At 41.8% G+C, this 26,161-nt stretch overlaps 1 protein-coding gene across 3 annotated transcripts in view; it reads left to right on the top strand.

Annotated features, from left to right (window-relative positions):
• Positions 1 to 26,161, top strand: part of ARID5B (AT-rich interaction domain 5B) — a 113,387-nt gene that overhangs the window by 43,414 nt on the left and 43,812 nt on the right. For all 3 annotated transcript variants that reach the window (XM_082054626.1, XM_082054625.1, XM_082054624.1), the window contains one exon: positions 1,609 to 1,839. In XM_082054626.1, coding sequence (XP_081910752.1) covers positions 1,609 to 1,839 — 231 coding nt within the window. The remainder of the gene's footprint in view (positions 1 to 1,608; positions 1,840 to 26,161) is intronic.

Raw genomic sequence — 26,161 nt, 5'->3', positions numbered from 1 at the left:
TCTGATCTGATTTTTAGAGTTTCTTAATAAAGATGAGAGGGCCAAGGGGCTCAGTCGTGCTGTTGTGTGTGGGATACTTCTTGTAAGCAAAGAAAAGCTTGACCACATCCTTATCGACCAAAAGAGGGTTTAGGGCCATAAATTGTATTTTCTTAGAAATGTCAATGCTGTTTACCAAAACGTATTACTCTTACTTTTTTACACAGATAGTTTGCTTTCTCTGCCTATGTCAGGCTAGTGGGGAAAGTTCTGAGTTTTGAGAAGCGCTGGCTTTCAGGAGCTGTGTCTGTAACACCAGCACTTCCCAAGTCCGTCTGTTGGGTTAATTTTTTTTGCAGCACTGCATTCATCTTCAGTGATGACATTCTAGGTGATATATCTGCTTCCAGAGACTTCTTAAAATGTAGCCTTCTGTGTGTCAACATTTCCATTGCCTCATGTGAATCAAGATGAGTTGTGCCATCGTGTTTAGTTGGGGAGAACTGATCTGACATTTCTTTCAATATCTGAAATGATTTTTACTTTAAGGGTAAGAAAGATGATTTCAGTATTGGTAATGGGTTTAAATAGTAGACCTTTTGTCTCTGACAAAAGAAATAGCTGAGTTATTCAGTAACCAGAGTTGAGCAGAAAATGTAGAGCGAATGCTCTTGCTTTGTCTTCATTGGCATGCATGGAAAGCCATGTTCAGTTACCCCACCTGAGGAGATAAATGAGCATAAAAATTAGTGCTGTTAAGTACTGGCTGCATACCTGCAAATGAATAATTTCTCATGTTTGCATATCTGGTTGGTTTGTAGGGTTTTTTTGCTCTTAGATTTCCTGCTGGTTATCATATGATGAAACTTGATTGTGATATTTCAAAATCTGTTGCCTTTATGCCTAATATCATCTAAAACCTGGGGGAATAGAAAGGTCTGAGCTCCAGATTGCTTTATATTTTGAGCTCACATTTTGTCAGTATGAGCTGTTTGAAAATTCATTTGCTCGTTGTGCTCTGCAGGTGTTTTATTGAGTCCTGCTGCATTTGCAGTTAATGTGAGGAAAGTTATTTCCACCTATGGGGCAGCTCAGCACCAATGGCCAGGTCAGACCAACCCACCTCCCTGCCCAGGGGCCCCTTGGGACTTGCCAGCATCAGATACTCAGAAGGAGAATGAATAGCTGTATGCTTTGGGGCTTGTATATTATTATTTTTAAAAGACGTTAGCTGGTGTAAACATGAGTTCAGTAAGGCTGTGTAGGGAGCTGAGTAAAAATGACAGTTAATGTTTCTATCGCAGCCAAGTTGGCAAAGCATGGAGAGCACTTTGGTTCAGGCTGTTGGCCAGCTTCTGGAGAGGGGTGTTTTCTTATCCAGGTAGAGTCTTTGTGGGTAAGCATAGGAGAACTGAACAGAAAGACAGAAAGTAAGCTGTTTCAATAAACTTTTTAAAATTTCTATTTTTAACCTCTCTTTCAAAAACCACTGTACTATAAAACATAGGTCTTGAGAAAAGACTGAATGTGTGGGCTGTGAGTTTTCTGAGATGCTTGAGATACAGCTCTTGTTTTGTATTTTTCTGACATACTAAGAGTATTTTTTTTTCTTTTATTTTCTTCTTCCAGGTGAGGATGATGAAGATTCAAACCTGCTAATTCTCAGCTACCCACAGTACTGTCGATATCGTTCCATGTTAAAGCGCATTCAGGACAAGCCTTCTTCAATACTAACAGACCAGTTTGTTTTAGCCCTGGGAGGCATCGCAGTAACAAGCAAGAATCCCCAAATCTTCTACTGTCGGGATACATTTGATCATCCAACTCTAATAGAAAATGAAAGTATATGTGATGAGTTTGGTAAGTCACGATACAGCTATTTTCTTTTTCTCACAAGTAAAGACATTTTTCTTCTTTTTAAGTGTCCACTGATTTCCAACAGCAAGATGTGGTTCCTTTGAAGTGAACCAATGCTATTTATGGTTGAAATGTTAAGTACCAAATGTGCTCTTTCCTCTGTGTGACTGAAGGCTTCTAGCCACTAGTGGTCTTGGTATTACAACCTGAGTTTATCACAATCAAATATAATGCTACAGGGGTAGAGTGTGTAGCACAGTTACTCAGTCTGAGTGAAAGGATCCCTTGTATGGATTTGAAGTTTATCCACCGTAACCATTTGCCTATATCCTGTGTCTTTCCAGAAGCTTTACAAAGCGTGGGGTTTAAGTCCTTGTTGGTGCAATATGCTAAAAAATGCAAAGCAGGAGAGATTCCCAGTGTGTCCCATTGCAGAGCACTCATCAGCTGTGCATGTGCTCCCGGGGCCCCGAGCAAATGTCAGCTGTAGCTGGTGTGCTTCTGGCCTTTCAGAATATGGGCTTCTTCAGTGGGGGCTTTGCCACTGCTACGACCTTGATTTTACAAGTGCAGAGACACTTCTGGGAGGTGACCTCTTAATTCAAAGGATGCAGAGAATACTCTGCAGCTCCAGGGGAGTGTGCAGCGCCTTACAGCTGGGAGAGAGGGCTGCACAGTTTGACTCCTGATAGCTGCCAGGTGATTTCACACTTCTCTTGGTGTGTGTCAGATCAACCCAAGGGCAGCGGATGTGCTGCTGAGTGTGTGGCAGAATGCACGTTGTGTACACACCCAGAGCAACTCCAGTTAATGGGTCCCGTGTAATTTCTGTAGCAGTGTACCTATGCTGTGAGAATTAAGTTCTGTTACCCATATCACCAGACAGATGAGCGCTGCGGCTAACGCGGCAGTCTGCTTGCAGAGCGGTGGGTGCGCCTTTGTGGTGTGAGATCCCTGCATCTCCGCGAGGAAGCTCCTGTGGTCTCAGAGAGAGAATTTCTGATTATCCATTTAACATACAGCAATAGCAGCGCAAGGGAAGGGGTTTGGTGATGCCTGCGATGGGAGAATCATCTCCTCCTTTTTCCCAGCTCCAGCACGCTGGCTTTGAGCTTGGTGCCCAGGCCAGGCCTTGTGCTGGCAGAGAAGCGCCAACCCAGCTGGTGGCATTGCGGCGTTTTGTGAGGTGGTGCAGGACTGTTCCTCAGCTCCCGACAGGCAGGAGAGGTCCGTCCTCGTGATGTGCCGTCGCTGGAGCACGTTACTGCTGCGGATAGTTGTAATTTTGTGATGTCAGGCTTTTGCAGGATCAGGCCCAAACTGTCAAGTCTGCTCACGCTCACACAAAACATTACAGGCTTTGAATGAACTATGAATAAAAGCGCTTGTTGCTCTTAGGGGGTGGAGGTGGTGAAAAAATGAATGAAATGCCCTGGAAGTTGGGTCCAATAACACAATAGTATCGTGTTGGTTTTTATTTACTCTGAACTCCAGCTCGGAATATAAAGTTCAGTTTTAATCAACTATCCTTTTTGTATGGGAAAGGTTATTTTAGGCTTGAAGGCGTTTGATGAGCGTACCATCTGCTTTCTGTGGAGTATTTTATTCAGGGTCATTCCTTGATTACAGGTTTGTTGAAATAGTTGGATCCATAATGTAAGTGTATCATGGAATATTAGTAATAGATGAATCAAAGAGATGTGGAGTGATGCAGAAACCATGCGTAGTGAACCATAGCAAGTGCTTTGTTCAGTCTCTGAAAGCTAACTATGCCATTCTCTTGACCTTTGCGAGGCAATTATCTCATTATCAAACCAGAGCCACAGAAATCGTAGCCATAGAAATTAATAATGTGTATTTAAAATTTAGTTTGGTTTTAGGAGCAGATTTAAAAAAAATGCCTATAAAAACAAACAACAAAATTACTACTCTTTAAAACTGTTTCTTATGAAAATAATGATGTGGTATGATTTGCAAGCCCTGCTGTGTTAGGAAGAAAAAACTGGCCAAGGTATGGTTCTGTTCCTGTATTGCAAAATGTGTGGTGTCAATTGTACTACCTTTGTTGAAGGCAACAGGCAAAGTGCTATTTTATCCTTTTCTTTGCTGGCAGGACAATAAAATGTACAACACTTCGTTATCCAAACAGTTTACATTGATATCATGTAGATTGATGTCACATGTGGAAAGTGATGACTGCTAAAGCTAAACAGAGGCAGGGTGGTACAGTAGATAAATGGATTACTCTAAGGCACTGGTATTTATCAGTCAAATCTGAGGGGAGACCAGGTTACAGAAATGTCACTAAAATTCTTAAAAGGTGTCTATAAGGAGATCCAGACACATTTAATTTGAAGGGGTTGGCTATTTCTTACCTTGCAAATGAAAGAAGTGTGCAGAAGGAGCAAGATAGGAACGCGTATTTGCTCCTCACCTGAAATTCTCCAAACTCTAAAGTGAGTACAAAATTTGGGAAATACGGTCTACTAATGTCTTTATGTGGGAAGTGCTGGCTTCTGATACGGATGCCAGGTCTTTTTGAGAAGCGTTGCTGTTGAGGAAGGTGTTACATGTTCTCTGAGCGTTGGAGTACTGTGCGACAGATCCAGCATGTCACAAGTGAGACACCAGAAATACCTTTACAAAGAGCTCCATTCACTGCAGCATGTAAGCTGTTGTCCTTGTTAGGCAGTTTTAATAGAAAGAAATGTTTTTCCAGGAAGTATTCTCTCTACTTTTATTACACATTTTTAACAAAAAAAATTCTTTTCAGCTCTGAGTCCTCATAACTCCCGACCTCCCCTTGTTTTCTGCCATTCTGTAGGGTGTAACAAGAATAAATAAAGCAGGAAATGTGAAATTGTTTTAAGCAAATCCAGGACAAAAAAATAAGCTTTATTGACAATAAATAATGCAGAGGGTTTTTTTGGTGTGCCCAGGTGGTCTAGGACTGTTCTTGCAGAGCCCTTTCCTGGTTCTCCTCTGACTGGGTTCTGTGTGCCACAAGGTCCAGTCAAGGCGGCCACTGGAGAATCGGGCTGCTGAGGAATCGGCTCGACAGCTGGAAGGCTCAAACAGTTGCGTCTCTTTCTTTGCAGCCTGCCAGGGAAAGGCTCGCTCTCCATTTGCAGAGGGAAGACTGCTGTGAGGGAGAAGCCTCCAGCTCCCGTGCTTGTTGATATAACTACTGATTAGTTAATCTGACTGCCTTGGAGAGTTCCCCTCCAGAATGCAAATAGTCTCAAAAGCTTGCTTCTGTTGTGAAAGCAGAAGACACAAGCCGTGCTTGGATGTCTTGATAGCCAGAGTTCATGGGTATGACCACAGTCGGACTGTGTACGTCTTTCTCTCCTGAAGTAAGAGCAATTAGAGGTCCTCACCAACACAAAACAGCCTGTGTGGACAGTGAAATGCTGGGATAAACAGCTAGGAACAAGAAATCTGAGATTTTCAACCCACATAGGAGGCTAGAGTAGAGTTGTCCACGATTGCTCCCTTAAAATAAAAACATGTGCCAGCTGAACAATTCATTTCTCTTCAACTCAAGATCATTGGTAAAGGCATTTTTCAAAATCTTTTTCATTTGTCAGCCTCTGGGGTTACTGTTATTTGATAACTTGTAAATGCATGTAATTTATGGGCATTTGCTGTGTCGTCAGATATGCTGCAAGAGAGAAGGAATGAAAAAATCATGATCCTAACAGTTTTCATTATGAACTGAAGATGTAGATGGAGGCCAGGCTACCTGTGTGGTGTCCAGAAGGTGTATCTGAGGTCACTGGGCAGAAATGGGTGAGCAGCCGTTGCTGGAGCAGCACACGGCCTCTGCGTTTGCTTGTCCCAAGAAGGAGCCTCAACCTTCTACTGGATTCGTTCCTGCTCCACCGCATCTGGTGACTCCCAGGGCGCATTGTTGAGTGTGGATCCTTTTGCAGTCTTGTTGTGGGCTGCATTTCCAGATGCAGGTGGGCACCTACAGCAAGGGAGCCCGGAGATGTTTCTGTCAGGATGACCTCCACCTTCTCGAGGCTTGGGGACTGAAAAGGTGGTGGGAACAGAGAGACAGCTGAGAACCAGGAGGGTCAGGTGCTTGGATGGTGGTGGATTCCTTACAGCTCCATCAGCTTTCCCAGGTGAAGATCTTGCACAGAAGGATTTATTGCTGTGCTTTGCTTAGATAAATATTACAAATTCTGCCTGCTAAGGATGAACCAGAAGGCCCTCTTTCATTTTGTGAGCTTGGGGTTGCTTTTTGTACAAACAAAAGTAAGAGAAAAAACAGAATACAATATTTTTTTCTTGATTTTTAAAATCTATTTGGTAAATCTTAAATAATTCTGGATTATTTTTAAAGCATGCTGGGTCCGATATGCCATTAAACAAGCTGTTTGGTCCCTGGGGTACTGTAAACACTTGTTCACCCCCAAAAGAAGGTTAAAAGTTTAGTTTTTGCATGTAAAGGCCAATTTTTTATAAAACATTTCATACAAAGAAAGTGAGAGAACTACATCCTGCTGTGGTCTTAATATCATTTTTTCTCTGAAAAAGGAAACTTCTTTGCTTTACCATAACACGAGCAATGCAGAGGGAAACTGCTCATTGAAAAAAAAAAATATCTATATATATGTGTAAAGGGCTCTGCAGTCCTCACTTCCCTCTTCTCCCGTTCCCCTCCAGTAAAACTTAACAATATATTGCATGCACATCTACATTAAGAACAAAACAAAAACCAAAACCTTCACCAACTAGGGATGTCCCTATAACACAATGGAGAAAGCGGATGCTCTGGGTTCCAGGGCTGGCTGGGGAGTGAGGAGCAAGGGATGAGTTACCAACCTCTGAGCCTACAGTTTCAGAAGGACCCACCTGCTTTCCTGTCATCGACCAGGGAAACCGCGGCAGGACAGTGCTGTGAAGAAGAAGGGGCTTTCTAGGAATAGGTCATGTGCCAGAAAAAATGTGTTGGATGAAAGCGATTGCCATCAGGGTGTAGAGTGGTACCGTTACTCCTGGTTATAGGTGAAGTTTGGTCTCTGCTTTCGTTGCGCATCTCAGTTTTATAGAAGTTTGTGACTCATAGATAAAATTAATTGTTTAGGGGAAAAACATAATAAAACAAAACCTTGGCAAGGTGTGAGACTTAAGAAAAAAAAAAAGGGAAGAAGAATGAATGTTTCCAGTCTAAATGAAATACAGTTTTCCTGTTGGTGACTTTGTGTGAGTCAAAGTTGGCTTTTATTTTTAAACCAGCTCTGGTACAAAAAATTTACTAGGCCTGAAAGGGTGGGTTTTTTTAATGTATTTCAGCTGATGTATCAGCATTATTGATATTGACTGTTTTAGCTACCTGCAGGATAATTTATAACAGTAAAATTCAGAAAACCCCAAAGTTTCAAGATAGATGCTTCGGTTTTCTTTGTTTTAACACAAATGTGATATTAGAGTGGAATCAGTGTTAGTGCTCCTCTGCTAAGACTAAAACGTGTAAGTGTTTAGAAATGCGATAGGAGGAGTATGGAGGCTTTTTATTAGCATGGATAACTGGGATCCTGATAGAGCTTTATGGCGGCATCTCCTACAGTGTGAAAAATATGCAGATATTTTCCAAGGTCCTGGGCAGGGTGGCTTAGCTAAATATTTCAAATTTTAACTCTCTCAAAACAAAAACAGGACATAGCTGGAGGGGAAGTAGCGATTAATGCATAATAGTGCTATATACCATATAGATAAATGTACATTTCCTCTTCCTTTCCACCCCACCTCTGTAAACATAAGCTTTTAGCTTGAAAAAGCAAATCTGGCAATGTTCTGGATTCTGGTCAGACTTCTCTCTTTTTTTGTTAATTCAACTGTAGAGTAAGATATTAATGATCCCCAGATGTTGTTTATAATGATTGATTTTTCAGTTGTGAAAAAATACTTGCAGTTTTTTTAAACAATTGATATTTTCTAGTGTGCTCTGCAGCATTTGAATAAAATGTCTGAAGGCAGAGCTGTTTATGTGCCCAACATAATCACTTCTGTTAAGTGATTTCTTCATTCTTAACATTTTTAGCTCTAATTGCTTTTTCCCCATACATCTAAAAATAAATATTTGCAAGTTTTGCATTCTGTCACTCATTGAAATGCATAAAATATTTGTATACTCAAAGCAAAAAGGCACTGATAAGGGGTCACATTCTGTCTCACTTAGTGGCGTAAATCCAAAATAACTTGATCCACTTCAGTGGCTGTTACTCAAGATTTTCACCAGTTAACCAGAGGCAGAATCTCACTCAATGTTAACAGCAAGCTGTTAAGTGAACATAAGTAATGTGTGGTAAAGTAAGATAAAATACCTTCCTGTCTGCAAGAACTTCAATAGAAGCAAATGCTGTTAGCTTCTACTTTTTTTTTTGTACACTTTCACTAGCAACCATAGCCGTAACCAGGATAAATATTAGGATAGATTATTTTTCTCTTTGTAATCAAGACTCATTTCTGGAGAATGCTGGTTTTATGTGAGATGTGTGTTTTCTGTGAGTTGTGAACACAGCTCCCCTGCCCAGGCCGCTTGGAGAGTCCACGTGGCTCCCTCCTTCCATTTTCGGGTGCCCTTGGGGGTTCGTCTGGGAGATAGGGGCCGATGCTGGTCGCACAGTGTCACCGTCCTGTGGTGCTCCTACGTGGCCATGGCCTGGCTGCTCCAGGGAGCATCAGGGCTGGGAGCTGTGGGGTGGCCGGTACGGGCTGCATGCTGGGACAGCCCCAGCTTTTGGGGCTGGCACGGGACGGGGGGTGTGATGCCCTCCCATGAGCCCAGGGCCTGGGTGTGCCCACATCCCGTCTGGCGCCTTTAACTTCTCCTTTTTAATGGTTGATTGAAGAGTTGATTATGTGATGGCATTGTGGGGCTTACATGTTTTCGTAGTCAGAGTTTGGCAAAGAATTAACGTGTGGTTCCAGCAAACAAAGGTAACCCCAGCAAGTGAGCTGTTCTTCTCAGCCTGATAAATGTAACTTATCACATGGGGTTTGTTATTTATTACACATGCGTCTTTTTTATTGGTGTCCATTCACTAAATGATGGTAGATATAAATGACTAATTCTTCCTATATAAGATTTCCACTCGGTAGCTAGTTTTATGATTCAGCTATCAAAATCACTTCTTATCATTATAGTGAGAAGTAAGGTGAGATGCGTTCATCATGAGTGTGAGAGCCATGTCCCTCATTCATGTCTTCATTTCTGGAGCCATCTTTTTTTGTTTGCAGTATGACTTCATTAGAGCATCCTCGTTTGACCGTTCCCCTGGTGTCAGTGCCTCCCTTGAGCACCAGGACTGCCCAAACTCTTGGGCTTTGTCTCGGGAGAGGTTTTGGTCCCACACACCCTAAGCCTCACAAGCAGCGTCCCCAAGGTGCCGGGAGCTTGGGAGACCTTTGCAGCCAGGGAAAGGCCCCTCTTCCCGTGCCCGTACAATGGAAAAGAGAAGTGGTTTATGTCAGAATATGGTCACATTCTTCTGATTAAACCCACTCAAAAAGAAGGAAAAAAAAAAAAGACAACATTGTAATATTTTCCAATGACTGTTTATCATGAATTACGTCAGCCTTAGTTTAAATTGCTATTATTTCTCCTTAATGCTTCTTGGTGCCTGCATAATTTACGGCATTGGCAGCTGCGGGACTATGAAATAACCTTTCACAACCACCATACAATAGTAAAGAACATGAAGTTTTTGTTGTTAATTATTATGGGAGTCCTTTAACTTTTTTACAAAGTGACATAAAATATTGTTGAGGTATTTATGGTTAAAGCTACTTTTACATGGGTCTATTTTGCTCCTGGCTAGTTCTTAACTAAAGCAGTCATTTGTGGTTATTATGCCTTGGGAGATATTATGTCAGAACTGGTTTAAGAGTATTATTATGTATCACATGTCATATATTACATGTCAGCACTTGAGGCTGTCTTTCAATAAAAACAAATGTAATTTTAGTTAATGGTCTTTTAGGTATAGGCCATTTGTAAATTTACCTGAGTTCATTTGAAAGCATACTAAAAAGCTTCGTTCTCCCAGAGTGCACTTGAGTAATTTCATTTTGGCTTCGGATGGAATTTCCAAAATATTTGTCATTATTTCAACTGGAGGGTGCTGCCTCGAAAAAGCAAATAGTTTCCCAATACCGAGGTTAATGTGCACGTTTTAAGGAGCTGTAACTGTTACTCATTACTTTGTTTAGTTTTCCCCCTTAGGAGCTCAGGCTTCCCAGGTTCCCCACTGCTCAGGCTGATAGGAGTATCCCAGGCAACTAAGCCACCTCATGATGATACTTCCCTGGGCCGCTTAAATGAGTAGCTTATACCTTCTAGGTAATCCGTGGGGTGAAAAGGGGTATAAATTAAAGGTTGCAGGCGAGTTTTTAGGTTTCCTTGAAGTCTCATTTCAGATCTGGAAAATGCAAACTGACACAAAGCAAACTTTGAATTAATATGTCGTTCCCCTTGGTTCCAAATACTGTGCATATTTTCCAGTACTTACTTATTTAAAGCAAGAAATGAAGCATATAGGGTGTGCCAGAAAGTTTACAAAGAATGAAAACACATAAATGACTCATGCGCACTTTTTCTGATTTTTTTTTTTTCTTAATGTGTAATTAGTTAATTACTGCTAGGCAAAAAGAAAAAAAAAATGAGGCATGATTTCTCTCCCCCTCTATCTATGTTTGAGCAACATAACAATGATCAAAGCCTCTATTTGTCTCTAGTTACATTTTACTCTATGGGACTACTGTTTTTGGTGATTCTATTGTAGGGAATAGAAACCCTGCTGGGCAAAAAAATCGGTCTCTATCCCCCTACAAATGCTCACGCTGAAGATGTGAAGTTGCAAACGTGAAATTAAAAAAGCAAGCAAAGAGCAGGGTGAGCATGTTGTCTGTTGCTAAGTCGGAATTTAATGAGAGGAACATAAAATGAAGCTAAACTTGCCTGGATGCTGCGAGATTTTTTTAATATTAGGGAGCATGCTTGATTTCCCTGGAAATGAGTGAGCAATCTGAATTTAGAGTTGCTTGGTGCGGGGAGGGAGTGTTTCGTTCTCTTTCTTAGTCAAAGGCATTTCACAAGCCGATTGCCAGTGAAAGGGGAATCTATAATTACGTAAGAATGTAGCAAACTTTTCTGTTTAATGAATGAATATTAGGTATTTGGGGTGCAGATAAAAGATGGTAAAAGAGGGAGAGAGAGCTGACGTCTTAGAGATTTTAATAAAGATTGAAGTTAGTAGTGAAAAGGTCAAAGTGCCATTTGTTGAGCCCCTGCTTCTGGCGCGGTTTCAAAGCTCCCAGTGCTGACTGGGGGGCTGTGATGTGTGTTAATGAACAGTTGTGGCACTTAACTGAGATCATGGGTTGGTCACATGAATATATATAAAAGTTATGAGTAAAGATTTTTTTTTACCCCCCCTTTTTGCTGCAGTTTGGCTGTTGGAAGGACTAAACAATTAAAAGAAATGTTTGAAATGTTTGAACACCACATTATGTCCCCTAGACGGTAAGGAAAATGAGCTATGAATAATAGAATACTGCTCTAGTTAAATATAGTTATTGAAAATTGTTTTTAGCTACAGATGTTATGCCATTTTAGAAACTTAGACTAAATAATGTCAGATCTTGTTTGCTTTTTTAGTATGTTATTCATTTATTGGGAAATTCAAAATTTAAAACAGCTGGGAAAGGGTTTGGTGTTCACTATGTAATCTTTAAAATGTGTACATTTCAGACTTACTCTTATAGTGCTGTTTAGAAATGACTGAATTGTATATTATAAAGTTCTGTAAACATGCTCTACCATGTAGATGACAGGAAAACATGAAATGGGAAAATGAGATAATTCTGGAGCTAGATTTTATGTGTTACAGCCTTGATAAAACAGCAAATGGCTTTCTCAATTTAAATAATTTGTAACTTTCCAGGAACATGCATGGGTGTTATGAACAATATGTCTAAAACAGCGGCAGAAAATAATGTTCATTCTCCTTTAATTCCCGCTTTGATGTTTATGTCAAAACGAAGGAGTTAATTTATCTAAGAGTTTCACTGCATGAGTTGGACTGTACAAAACCAATCATGTAGAAATAATAGACTACCATTGGAAGTGCTGTACTATTGCAGTTTTAATAGCTCTTCAGTTCTGCTCAACAATTAGTCCATACATTTTATAGCTGTGTCTTTAAGAAACTGGCACACTCAGCAAAATCACAGTAATTGGGAGATGATGCAATGTGGAGAGAAATCAGAGGAAGAAAAATAATTGAAAAATGGTGTTTTGTTCGGGTTTGGGTTTGTTTTCTTTTAAAATTTTAAACACTGCAGTAGTAATTACTGGTGGGTGAGACTTCTGCAGAATTTAAATTTGATGTGGCTGGGTTTTTATGAATTTGTTTTTCAGGCAAATTGCAAAAGAGGCAAAATAGGGCATTAAAATTCTTGCTATAGTTTTCTCTCTCTGAAATCAAGTAAAGGCATTCAGGGTGATCCAGAGGAAGGACTTTTCCCAGTGCCGTTTGAGTAAGTTTTCTTTATCTGTCAGCATCTTCATAAGCCATAAATCATGGACAATATGTGAATTACTTTATCATTTACACAAACATTTAAAGTGACCTCGGCAATCCCTTTTCGCTTGTGTCCACTGGCGAAGGTACCACTGTGTTAGGGTATGAGCATCCATCCTGCCAGTGGTAGCCGGTGCATGCTGGTAGTTTCTTTGCAGGACCTTGTTTCTATGCATAAATACTGTATATGAAGGCAAATTTGATTTTTTGTTTAAATTGGGTTTTTTGTAGGTTTATTATTGGCAATTTGAACCTTATAATGTTTTTTAATTGATTTATTGTCCATTACGAGCCAAAGGCCAGTGAAGCATTTTACATTTCAGCTGGAGTTTGGGCCCTGGTACTAGATGTAGCTGTATCTTGGTCTTTTAGTGATCAGATAAGCATTTCCTTGTGCTTCGGGGCTGCTGTGTTGGTCTTAATGCCATAAATTACTTGAGGGTAATGATAGATAACCGACTGATGAGAGTAGGAGAGCAAACCTGGTTCTTAGATGAATAAGCAGGGGAATAGTGAGAAGAAATAGAGGTGTTACTGCTGCTGCATATGACGCTAGAGGAAATCATTATCAAGCCCCCTAAGAGCTAACATTTTTGGTAAGTCAGTCAAATGATGATGGCTTTCTGCAAAAAAAAGATGATGCGATTTCATGGGATAACTGCACTACTAATACTCAAATGTATTATCCTGAACTGTGGGCTGCAAAGGAACATGGAAGAGCAGGAAGAGTTTAGAGAGATTTTTTTTCCCCGCTTTCAGCTTTGTGCCCAACTCTGATGCCCATGCTTTGCACATTGCATTGAAATACTGGACAGGGTTAAGGAAGGAGCCAAAACCCAATTTGTAGCATGGAAATCTTGCCTTCAAGTTAAAGACTAAAGAATAGCAATCCATTTAGCGCATGGAGGAGAAGACTAAGAAGGGACTCGATCACAGTCTTTTAGTACCCCCATGAGGAGACCTGTGTCGGTAGAGACCTCTCTAATTTGGCAGACAGACACGTAGCAGGACCCCATGCTTCCAAGTGAAAGCAGATAAATTAATGCTGAAACCAAGGCACAATTATCTACCAGTGAGGGGTAATTAAGCATGGGAACAACTTAGCCAGGAGTAACTTAGATTATTTATTACTTGAATCTTTTAAATCAAGACTGCTTTCCAAAAGCCACGATCCTTACCCAAGGAGGAAATACTGTCTTCATCCAGTGGTCACTCTGATGTCGTATAGGCAGTATTTGCAGAAAGTAAACAGGGCACTAACATCCTACCAATTCCTTATGGCCTTAAAATCTGTTACTTTATTAATAATTTGTAGCATCTGGGCTAGTAAAGGCTTGACTATGTTGGATCTCTTGTCCATTATACAGTACAACAAACCTTCCCAAGATTTGCTTACACTCTTAAGTAGACAAGGTGAAGTTTAGCATTTGTTGGGCCTGGGGGCTGAGGTACAGGGTTATGGAGGAACCTGGTGCATTAGGAGCTAAATGCCGGTGTCTTCACTGGTCCACCTTCGTTGCTGTTGAGACCTCTTGTCTTCTTTGTTCTCCTTACCAATCTCGATCCACCATGAGCGGCTGCCTGTGTCGGAGCTCCTCTGCTCTGCTCATCAGTCCCTTTCTCTGTTGGGGACATCTGCTCAGGGAAAACTAGATCTGGTCCATTTTAGGCTACTTCAGTAACTGCTACAGAGGGCTGTCTCCTCAGTTGAAGTATGGAAAATGTAACTCAGTTGCATCTCATTTGAATGTGCAGCTACACACTGCAAGATCTAAGACTTAGTGTACCAACTTCATGAGTCTTCTCTGATGGGTCCTTCACAGACGTCTCCAGTCACCTTACCTTTTGCGTAATAGCTTTAAACAGCATGTTAATTAAAAAGTAGGTGTTAGCAACAAGTGAGTAATAGAAGAGGAGGAATTTATTTGAAATCAGCCATTTCAGCCCACAGAAAGGGTGAGAGAACATGTGAAAAGACTAATGGTGATCATCCTGCTGCCATGGGTGACATTCGCAGATGCTGCTGCTTCTTCAACAGAAGGGCAGTGTGCAGCCTTCCAGCTCTGTCATCACCTCCTGTGTTTTGCTCTGGATTTGCAACTATAGTAGAAGTTAAACTCCCAATAAAAACACCTCTTTGCTGTGGGGTGGCATGTTTACTTTAAGTAGGTGTTGATGATTCTACTTCTCACTTCGTTGATTAAATAAGTCACTTCATCTTAGAAGTCTTACAAACCTCAGCTGAACTTTGCTGAGATGAGCCTGTGTCCCATTACCTACTTTCACAAAGGTAGAGCACGAGTGGGAAAAACAAGGAAAAGATTATTCCTGGGGTCTTTAGAAGTTCTTAGATCAGAATACCACATTCAAAATTAGCAGTATGGTTGCCCTGATTCTTTTATAGCATCCCACTTTTGCAATGAACCATAATAATTTGACTGATTTGCCAAAAAAATGATGATTCTTCAGAGTTTTTTTGGTGTTGGCTGTTTTGAAAGGCAGTCTATAATTAAGATGAATACGTCTACATTGTGAATGTTTAGTTATGGTAGAGATGGGTTTGTTATAAAACAAACAAACAAAAAAAAATTACCTAGCTGCAAGTCCTTGCAGTTGTTTAGTTTAGAAGTTTTAAGTCAATTCATGGAAGTCTGTGTTTACTGTCTTTAGAGCATGATCATGACATTGGAATGTATCGCGGAAAAAAGACCCTATAAAATGAAATGCACATTTACGGGTAAGGAGCGGAGAGCACTTAGGATCAGCAGTGAGACTGCAATAGCTCTTTGAAGTGTAGCAAAGAGGAGTACTCACCACTGCCATTTTGGGTTTAGAGGGTAGTGAACTGACACACTCAGTGAGTTCTAGCACTGTAACAGCGGCTGGACCCAACGCCATTAATTTAAAGAAAATATGGACCGTGATATCCCAATGACAGCAGTCAGAAGAAAAAAACTAGAACTGAAGCACTTTGTTTAAAATAAAACTTTATTGTAAAGTCAGGTCTCCTAAGATGCTGCTTTTGTGCCGTGCTGCATGTGAATAATCTCCGTGACTCATCTCGCCTCTGACATACTGCGGCCATCAACGTTACCAGCCACGAGTGTTGCCCTTCATAAAGGAAATATCCTATTTTTGGTGTGGCAATGTCCTCAGTTTTAAAGAATTTTCCTCTTTTAAAGTGCTCAGACAATTAACGCCTCATGCATGTATTCAACAATGGTTGCCTAGCAACCATCAGAAATATTCCGGAGAGCAAAGGCAGCCGAGATGAATGAGCAGAAGCATCAGCTCCCATTTCAGGTGAGCTGGAGAAGGCATCAGGGCTGCACTGACTGTTGGGACCCGAGCATGAATATCCATGAAAATCAGACAATGCCAAAGTCTTGCATGTCAATCAGATGCAGAGATGGGGTGAGTTGTGCAGCCAGAAACCGTTGCAGGAGGTTGCAGTCGCTTGGGCTTTGTTAGTTTCAGGAGCCTAGACCAAAACAATGTAACAATCATTACATGATGGAGAGTCAACAAACACTCCTTGTTTGCTGAGGAAAGTTTTGCTGCCTTGTGTTGCATTTCACCTGCAGTTAGAGAAGGGGTGAAGTTCCCCCTGCCTTCGGTGGAAGTTTTTGGGCATGGGTCTAAGTACCAGGTGAACCCCTTGCCGGGGGCTTGGCTCCAGCCTATCTCTTGCATTGCCACCCCGCTCCCACGTCTTCTCATTTTGCATTTTAATTCTGGCATAACTTTTACTGCACAGGAGGTTTTCTCACTCTTCTGAGTCAAGTCTTTGATGCCGTTTTTAGCATTGGAAGATGCCATTGGAATGAAATGGAAATATTTTCTGCAGTAACAGCCTTCAGCCACTATGGTCTTTTTTCCTTTTTTGCGGGTTTTCATCAGAACGGTTGACATGAAAGGCTTGGTCTAGGGTGGGAAACAACCTTATCATGCTGGGTTGACATACTCTTGGGGACATCTCTGTCACCACGATGCTGGTGTGGCCATGTCCTGTGCCCATCTGTGTCTGTGGATGAGCTATGGTGCTGCTCCATGGTCTCCCCAGTGGTTGTGCCATCGCTCGGTGTGGTGGGGTGCAGGAGCACAGGGCCCTGGGGTTTTGGTCTCTAGAAGTATTTTCAGTTGGTTTATTTTCATTAGATACCTTAAAATTAAAGAGCCTGATAGTTGTCTATCAGCGTTGCTCAGAACTTTTTTGACTGCCTGCCCTGGTTAGAAGAAGATGATGACATTCTGGCATTTTCCTGTTGGATAGAAAAATTAGATTTATGACCATCTCAGCTTCAAAGTTAAAGGTTAAGAGCAAGATTATGATCTCCTTTCCACTCATGTAAATCCACAGGAGTCAATTACTTTGGATTGACAGTGATGTGATTTAGATCAGAATCTGGCACTAAAGCTTTTTGGGGTTCGGTCCTACATCCATTGACTTCAGTGCCACTTGTGTGCTGACTCTTTGCTTTTGGTATGTGGTGGCGGTATTTGCATGTGGAAGTGCCTCAGGGGCCCCACGTAAAACATTGGTTCACTAGCTTTAGTGGGGGGATTTTTAGATTAGATGTTAAAATCCAAATATGCAGGGGGTGGTTGGGAAGTAACAGAGGCACAACGGTAATCAAAATAATGTGATTTTTAAGATTGATATCTGGTGACTTAGAGCTGAAAAAAATCCCGTATGTATCTTGGAGGTCTGAGGCTTTTACTCTTTCTGGTTATAAAAGACATTTATTTCTGGCCTTGATGGCTGATGACATATCAAACTTAAAATATGCCATGATCCTATAGTCTGGTAGTGCTTTCTGGCACTGGTCAGGGACTAAATATAGCCAGTTTTGAACTGCTGTGATAAACCTGGAAATAATGTTCAGCAGAAAATTCTCAGACAATTCCATAGACAAATGTGGAATATGAAATGACTTTTCTGGATCGCATCTGGTTTGTACTGTATATGCTTTTCTGCCCCGTCTCTCGTCCCCTTGTTTTCCAACTATCCTACAAATGTTTGTGGTACAGATAAATCTTAACTGAAGCATCTCAGTGGTTCGTGTTAGTTCATGCTAAAGCAACAAATAACATAAAGGGTTTTTAAACCCCAGCTATTCCACGCATTCCTTTTGGCTTTGTAAACCATTTTGCCTTGTTTTTACAAAAAGAAGGTGTATTTAAAAAAAAAAAAAAAAAAAAAGGCGTGCATTTCCAAAAATCACTGATTGTCTTCAAATGAACATAATCCAGGAACATGCAGATTCTTGCATTGTATTATGGGATTAGTGGTATTCATCTGTCATGCATAATGTGAAGGTGATATTCAGAGGAAAAAAAGAGCCTTTTTGAAAGGATTTCTTTTCTTTTTTTTTTAACTATATACTCACATTTGTTTTCTTTTTATTTTTTTTAACTGATATACTTCTACCAGGCTATGTTTCATTTCAAGATGGTGTCTTTGCTAGAAAGATAATCAAATGTAATGTCTTCCACAACCTCTTCATATGCATGACTGCATAAAGCTTGTGTAACAGTTTATTATTATAAAATTAGTATAGCATAGCATAGAGCAAACTGGGCCCCTGGCCAGATGAACTAGACAATGAATAGTTATATAAGGTTTTGAAGCACATGTATTAGAACACAAGCGCCCTGTATTTTCTTCTCAATTGTCTGCTGTTTGTTAATGTTTCCCTTTCAACGTGATTGCATCTCAATTTAATAGCACTTGCCATTTCAGGGTTTACTGTGCCAGCGCTCGCATAGTTACATCCCCTCTGTGCTGCAAAGCCTGCATGTATATTAAAACTGAACTAGGCATGGTTAGCTAATGGGTACTTCGAGAGATATGCACTTATAGAATTAAGTGATGTATGTAATTGTTAATTTTATGTTAACAAGTTTGAAAAATGTGTTTCACCAATAATTGTAATGCTGCATTCTGTGCAAAGTGTGACATTTTAATTCTTGTTGAACAATTTCCTACCTCTGCTCTGTGTTTTCATGGCAGGGTATTATTTTGCAATCAAGATAAAAGCATTATTTATTAAAGTTCTAAAATATTACATTACTGGAAGTTTTAAGCTGCAGATCAATCTCCTGTTTCATAAAAGCATTTCATTGATTTTTTTTTTTTTAATTTTTTTTTTAATTGGTCTTTGAATTTAAACTTAAGTTCCACATTATGGATTGTGTACGATTCCAGAAGCAGAGGGATGTTTTAGTGAAGACTCGATGCTGTTTTGAGGGAAGCTGTACCTGTCACGGAGCTGTGGGAAAGGCTTGCCTTTGGCATATGCCCCTTTGGGACTGTCAGATCCCAGCCTGCTGCATGTTTGGCACAGGGAGCCCATTGACTTGGGCTGTGGGAAACCTACATTCAGCACTATCTATCGGTCCTTGTGTCTCTTTCTGTGCCTCCAAAGGAACTTCTGTTAGAGACTTTTCGTCTTTGGGAGTCAAATAAGAACTGCTCCGTGCTTTCAGAGGTGCAGGACGGCCTTTCCGCAGTGAGGGGGTGCTCAGTAGCCTCTGGCTGCAGTAGCCCAGGTGTCACCCTGTGAAAGAGTGACGCTTGCACCTGGATTTGTGGCGCTGGATTTGTTTACTTTCTGTGTGTAACCTAAACAGCGCAGAGGTCTGGCTTCCCCCACTGCCCCATGCTCCAGTCCTCCTGTTCCTCAGTTCCCCGTGCCAGGCACTTGCCTTTTCCACCCCTTCTCTGCATGGTCCCAACCACAGCCCCATCCCAGTCCCTCTTTGTTACACTAGGATAATGCCATTTTTCTGGTGGCAACCTGTGATGGTTCATCCATGCCATTGCAGATGTGAGACCAAAGCCTACCTGTTATTTCCTCTTACAGAGAGCAAATTCATTTTTTCATCCCTAGTAGTCCTAACATAGAACAAGTCTTACATTTCTGTTCCAGCTAACAGGGCTTCATTTGCACGTTCTGTGTCATCTGCCGAGTCTGACCTTGTGCAGACTCTTTGGTTGCCAACCAGCGAGGGAAGGCAATTGAGAAGGGGGGCATCGCTACCACTCCCTGCTGAGGTCAGGAGTGGCTGTGGCCAGGATTTGACTTCCCAAGAAAGGAAGATTTTCTCATTTGCCACTAAAGAGAAGGAAAGGGCAGGATGGGAGGAGCATAATAGGCTCAAAACTCAATAAAAATAGCAAAGGAAACAAACAGTTTGTGCCTAATTTGAAACCAGCTGATCTCCATGGTGATTGCAACAAATCTGTGCTACGTTTGACTGTTTAGTGAGACAAAGGTTAGAAATAGGAGTTCACCCGCCATGCTGGACTGTTTGAATGAACAGAGGAGTGGGAGGGTTGGGACCTTTGTGGTCATTGAGTGACCATGTGAAGGTGCTGGGGGCAGTTCGGGGGATGACAGAATTGAAACTCCAAAGGATTTGTGTGTCTTCCTTCCTCATGCATCTTAAGAAAAATCAGCTTTTATACATTTCCTGGAATTTTTGTTTTCAACAGTGCAGTTCTGTGGAAAGAAGAGTCTGTAGGGCTGTGGCTTCAGACAAAAATAGCATGGTAGAAGACCAGCAGAAATCAGGCAGTAAGCTTGAAACCTTAGATAAATAATAGGACTAATATACTTGCCACAGTAAATAATAGGACTATAACTCCCCTAAAGCTCTTGATTGACATTGTCTCAAAGTAATTCCTTATGTGAAACAGAAGCCTGAGATAAAATTTCAGCCTTAATTTACAGATATTTGAGACGGAGAGAGAAGGGAGTGCATTAATCCTTACCAGAGAAGAAATTCCTGTTCATGTTAGTCTGAAATAGTGTCATGTGATGAGTCAGAAAGTTTTTATTGTGCACGTCTTCGGAGGTCAGGGCCGCTGAGCTTTGGCATGCGGACTGAGCAGACAGCGTTTGCAAACCAACACATCCCCTTTTGCTGAGGCCACAGGCATGGAAAGCTTCCTACTTGCCATAGGTGTGCGTGAGTTTCTTTTTTTTTAAATGTAAATTTTAGAGGGGACAAGATTATACTTTTGAAATGCTTAGTCATAATGAAAAGATCTCCAGAGGCAGCTGATGAAGACATTTAGAGTGTCTGTTACACTGCATCAAGATTTAGAGTTTCTTGAGTAAATATTGACCAATCTGACCTTTGCTTTTCCTCAGTCAATATTTATCTCTTGGGAAAATGAATCTTCATATTCACCTTAGCTGAAGTCCAAGTCTACTTAATAGTGTACTTGGAAGTCCAGGAGAGGTGCTGATTTGTCTCGTTGTTATTTTTATTTGTTTAAAATTAGATATACAGAAGGTTTGGCAGTGTCAGGTCATGGCTGGTGGGAAGACTTCTAGGAAAAACCTAGATCTGATGGCAGGCAGAGTGGGCGAATCTGGGAGTGGAGCAATCCCTTTATTGGAAATGGGGATGAGGATTCCCGTACAGTGTGAAAACCCGTCCAGATGCTGTCAGAAGAGGGGGACTGATCAGGATTAGTTAATAAAATTCTTGCTGTGTATTTGATGAGGCAGAAGAAGGTGGTTTTTGAGCTTTCTGAACCTCCCACAGTCTTCCAGCAACCTAATCCCGCAGAGCACAGCATCAGGTATTGTGCAGACCCGAAGAAAGGCCCAGCCCAAGAGACTGGTCTGCAGGCAAGGGGACAGTGGCTCGCCAGGCGAGCAGGTGGCCCCAACACAGCTGGATGATGCTGGGCTCAGCAGCCAATTGCATCCCCATTGCCATGGCCTTCTACAGGTCAGTATTAAAGTTGTTCCCCAGCCCTTGCTCCCTGCTGCTGGGCTTGTGAGCCAGGCTTGGAACCCCTACGTGCTCCCAGCTGCTCGAGAGCCAGGGGTTGGTGACTGGGAGCGTGGAGCAAATAGTTTGGCATGAGCAAGCCATGTCAGATAGGACTGCGATACCCCCTTTGTCATTTCAGTGGCAGTTTCAGTATTTTGAGGCGCTGGAGCTGCTGGGGCAGGGTCCTTGGGCAGGGGGTCCTGGCACCTCGCTGCTGCTTCCCTGCCCGGCTGCACTGTGTCTCCTCTTCGCCCATCTCAGCATCACTGGGTGCTGCCGGATAAAGCCCCCTGATGGTAACAGGGGCAACATTTTGGGGTAGAAAAGTTAATTATGGTGCTTGTGAGCTATGCTGTGAGAGCAGGAGCAACAGGGAGGTGCTATTGAGGCGGTGGAGAAAGGCAGTGCCTTACAGATACCTGCTTATGCAAATCGAATCATTTGTCTTTTCAAATGTTCATTTTGCCTTTTCCCTGATTATATTTTCTGAGTTTCCATATGTACTTCTTGTGATATTTCAGTCTTGTCAAATTAAGAAGAGAAAGCCTTACAATTAGCTTAGGATATATACCAAATAAAGTAATGTTTGTCATTTTTACTGTGTAATCAGTCAACAATATTACAGGTGCCCTGTAAGTTTAAAAAGAAAAAAAAGGTCTGACTTGTTTTTGTGATCTTGTAAGTATCAAAGGTATTTGTTTGGGAAAAGGCATTGAGAAAGAAGAGAATTTTAAAATTGCACAATTGCAGTTGAAAAACCAGAGCAGGCAACGTCATGTGTTTCTGAAGACCACGCTGTTTAATTTTATAGTAGCAGTATTTTAAGAATGCTGACGGTACACAGGAAAGAAGTGAATAATTCTTATTGCAAAATCCTGATGGTTTGTTGTATTCACAATGTTAAGACTTAATTGGCCCCGGATTTCTCTCAGGAAAAACAGGACATTTGGAGAATAATAAAAAAAAAAAAAAGGCCAGCTGAAGCAGTAGTGATTTATCAAAGCAACATTCAAATAAAATAAAGATTTGGCATCCTTACTTAGGATAGGCTGGAAAATGCATTTATGTTTTCATGTACCTGTTTTTTTTTTTTTCCTGATGTGCCTGATTGACTTGTTTTAATACCAGTGTTATTTACATTTCAGGGATGGGCCTCTATTATGCAGGAAATTGTCCAAACCCCTACAGCTGTATTTTAAATTGAAATGATTTTTTTTATGAAGTGATTGTGCAGACTTAATTTAGTAATCTATTATTGAATTTATAGGTTCAGGCTGTATAAAGACTTTATATAGAACGAAAATGGGCACGTATGAAGATCTATGCTATATATACACCTGGTTCTGTATATTAAATCTTTTACATATGTTGTCCATTTTCAGAAACAAATAAACTGCTGCTTTTGAAAACTCAGCTTCTCTTCCATATTAGGGAATTCTGCAGTCTCCCTATGTTCCTTAGCTTCAGTATAATGCTAAATCAGTTTGTACATTAGTCTATTTTTAGTTATGAATGAACTTTATGGAGTGCAGCACGCAGAGCGATTTCAGAGATTCTCGCTCATAAAACCCATGTGTCATGCGCCGCAATTACAGCAGTAAACATCGTGCAAGCTCCGGGCTTCCAGGGGCCCAAGCACTGAAATTTCCAGGAGGGAAAAGCACCCCCAGTCACCCTTTTATACAAAATATTACACGTACAGTAAATCTCATCACATGAAATCAGGTTAAATTTTGTGACCTTGGCTGCGGCGAGCGGGCTGCCTGGCATGGCAGTCGGGTAACACTAGAGGGCAACTGAGAGTTTTCTTTAACCAAGCTGGAGCTGGTTTTAATATCAACTAAGTGTTTAAACTCGGTAAGGATTTATTTTCCTGTCTGCAGATTTCGCATGTGTAACCTCTGAGTTTCCATTGACAGCAAATAATAATCCAGCTGAAGTTTCTTCTGGGGGAAAATACAGCGGGAGCAGGTCAGAAGCCTGCTTTTGCCCAAATAAGGCTTTTTTTTGCAGACCCTGTGTGTTAGATAATGATCAACTGACAGTCGGTCATGAGTTAATAATGCTGGATGCTGAAATATGCATACCATGTGGTATACAACAGTTCTGCGGGGAGAGACAAACACGGCTATAATTAGACATCTGAAACACAAGGAAGTGTGTAAATTGTTTAATAGTCCCTCCGCTTAATTCACTCAGATAGTTTCCTAAAAACCGGTATTGACAACGAAAGAATATTGCACAACTGACTTGCTGTTTAGTTTAAACCCTGGCCTGCTCAGATAAATTAATGAGTACAGCTCGGTTTTATTTGGATTTTTCCAAGTGCTGGAGAATTACAGGGGCTGTATTACAGAGATGTGCTCAGTTCTGTTTGTGTTGATGTTTGGGACGACTACACAGGATTCATGGGATTTTTACTTGTTTAAAGCTGGGCACATGATCTTACCATCAGGACTTTAAAAACATCATTTTTTTTGGTGTTTTGGCAGTTTTGCAGGTTCCCTTTCTACTCTTACACAATGTGGTAAAGTTATCGGAGTTACCATCACTGCATTGTACTGGTGAAAACGTGCAGATCCCTCCTCTGCTCAGCAATGCCGAGCAGCATCACCTCCACACCCCAGCATCAAAGCCCCGTGTCAGGTGAACCCCGGGGGTGCCAGGGCTTTGTCCTAAGCTTTTTGCCAAAGCAGGGTTATTCCTGCACGTCTTTATGGCTGTGTGCCTTGCAAGGAGGCGCCTGGCAAGGCCCTTGATGGCTGCTGCTGGGAAAGTTGGTGGTGACCCAGAGAAGTGATGGGGAGCAGGGTTTGGGCTGAGGCTGCTGCTCCTGTCTCCACCTAAATCTCTGCGTAATCCTCATGGTGGTGGCAGCTGGATGTAGGCATCAAGGGGGTAGCTCACTCTCTAGTTTCTGCATGTCACTTCAGTAATATCTTCATGCAGGTTGATTACGCCTAACAGATTTTGATTACTTTGCAATGCAATGATCAAGTGCAAAGAAAAAAAATGAAAGGAAATTATAATATTCTTACACTAAAAAAAACCACCCTTACATAATCAGTTATGAATCAGAAATGCAAGAGATTTAAATAATATATTTGCTGTTTTCACATTGTACGTAACTGGATGATCATAGCTTCCTACCTGCTGTTGTCATTACCACAAGCGAGGTCTCAGGAAACTGTCCGCTTTTGCTTCTCACATGAATTTCTACCTGTTTAGATTCATGCACAGTGTCCATCCTTTACCAGTCAGTTAGCCCATCTCATCTGTAAATCTGTGTGGATATGACTGGCTACGTATCTATTGTATTTCTGAGGTATGTAGGTCACGTCTCCATTGGGCCCTGCTGACTCTGCTAGACAGCAATTTCACAAACGCTGACTTTTACTGGAAAGAAAAGGAAATATTGCTAGGAATGCCGCCTTAAGATTTTCTATGCGTTCGCATTTGCCTCTTGTTTTCTAAAGCACTGTAATAGGGAATCTGCCTTGGGTGGTGTTCTGCAGAGTTTTTGATGGGATAGGCTGACTCGCATGGGTTTGCTGTGCATTTCCACTTCTCGCTGCTGTGTTTGAGCTGCTTTTGTTTTGGTTATTACATAATCTCTGTGTGCCCACTCATTCCTTCCTCTCTTTGCCTTTTTTTTTTTTAAAAAAAAAAAAAAAACACAGACCATTCTGAGGAGTCAGACTTGCACTTCTTGAGTATTGCTGTGATCCTTTGAGTATTGCTTGGAGGCTGGAGAGCAACTGCAGATTTCTGAGGGAAAGGGAAGCTTGTTGAACCCATGTCTGATCCTGTGATGCTGCCAAAGCACAAGGTGTTTCGTGATGAGATATGACGATTTCTTTGTTCAGAGCTTGAATGCTTCTTTCCCGCTAGTGACAGAGGGAGTCATGCTGGCTTGGTCATGTTCGATGCTTAACACAGGCTCAGCCTCAAAATGTGAATAGCCCCAGTGAGGTCATCAGAGGTCTTTGCATGCTCCAGGTCTTTACAAGTCAGGCATGTACTTTGCTGAATCAAGACTACAGCTCCTCATGTGCCTTGTCCTGGACAGCACAGTGCTTTGCTGTATTTGACCCTATACTCAAGCAGTTTCTCACCCGAAGAACCACTGAGTCATCTAATCTGGTATGAACCCCAAGTAGTGGCTCATCGGCCAAAATTACCAGCAAATGCTTTCATCCAGTTCGCCACCTTTTTTCTGAAGGAGAAGGGAAACAGCTGTTTGAGCAAGGACCACAGCCAGACAGCTGGACGCCGGCTCGGTGCAGCCAGCCAGGCTGCTGCGGCCGCCCGCAGCGGCGACGCTCTCCCGGCCGGACGCGGCCCTCACCGTGGCTGACAGAGACCCTCAAATTGCATACTTTTCTTCCTGCACCGTACACACCGGCTTGTGTCTGGCTCAGGCTTTTCCTAAAAGGTCTTCCGAAAGCTGGTCATGTTATGTGCCTTTGCATTCGGGCATTAGATCATGTCTGTGTGCTGCAGTGCCCAGGCATGCCTGGTTGTGCCTCCTCGCTTCTGAGCACCACACTCGTATTACCTGGTGAAGTCACTTCTCAGTCATTTGTGCTCAAACAGCTTGAATTGTTCAGACCTCCCCGTTGAAGACAGACCTCTCTTTGGCCGCAGCGTCTTCCGGCCAGGGTATATTTAATTTCCAGTCGGGGGGGTGGCCTGTGAAGTGCCACCCTTGGCTTGGCCAGTGGGACCTGGAGTCCTTGCTCACATGCTGGAGCTGTACTGAAGAGCTTGCGTGGTCTGTTTTTCCTTCTGATTGCTCGTTTGTATGACTCAGTGTTAGCATTGTGCCAGTCCTTGTGTCAGTGTGAATGTTACTGTCGGGGACCTTATATTTATTTCACTGACAAAAATGTTGAATGCTAGCAAGGCTAAGAGCAACCCCTGTGGAATCCTAC

This window comes from Streptopelia decaocto (genome assembly GCF_964273445.1).
Source record: "Streptopelia decaocto genome assembly, chromosome: 5".
NCBI lineage: Eukaryota > Metazoa > Chordata > Aves > Columbiformes > Columbidae > Streptopelia > Streptopelia decaocto.
The sequence above is the reverse complement of the archived record's forward strand: the minus strand, read 5'-3'. Positions and strand labels throughout refer to the sequence as shown.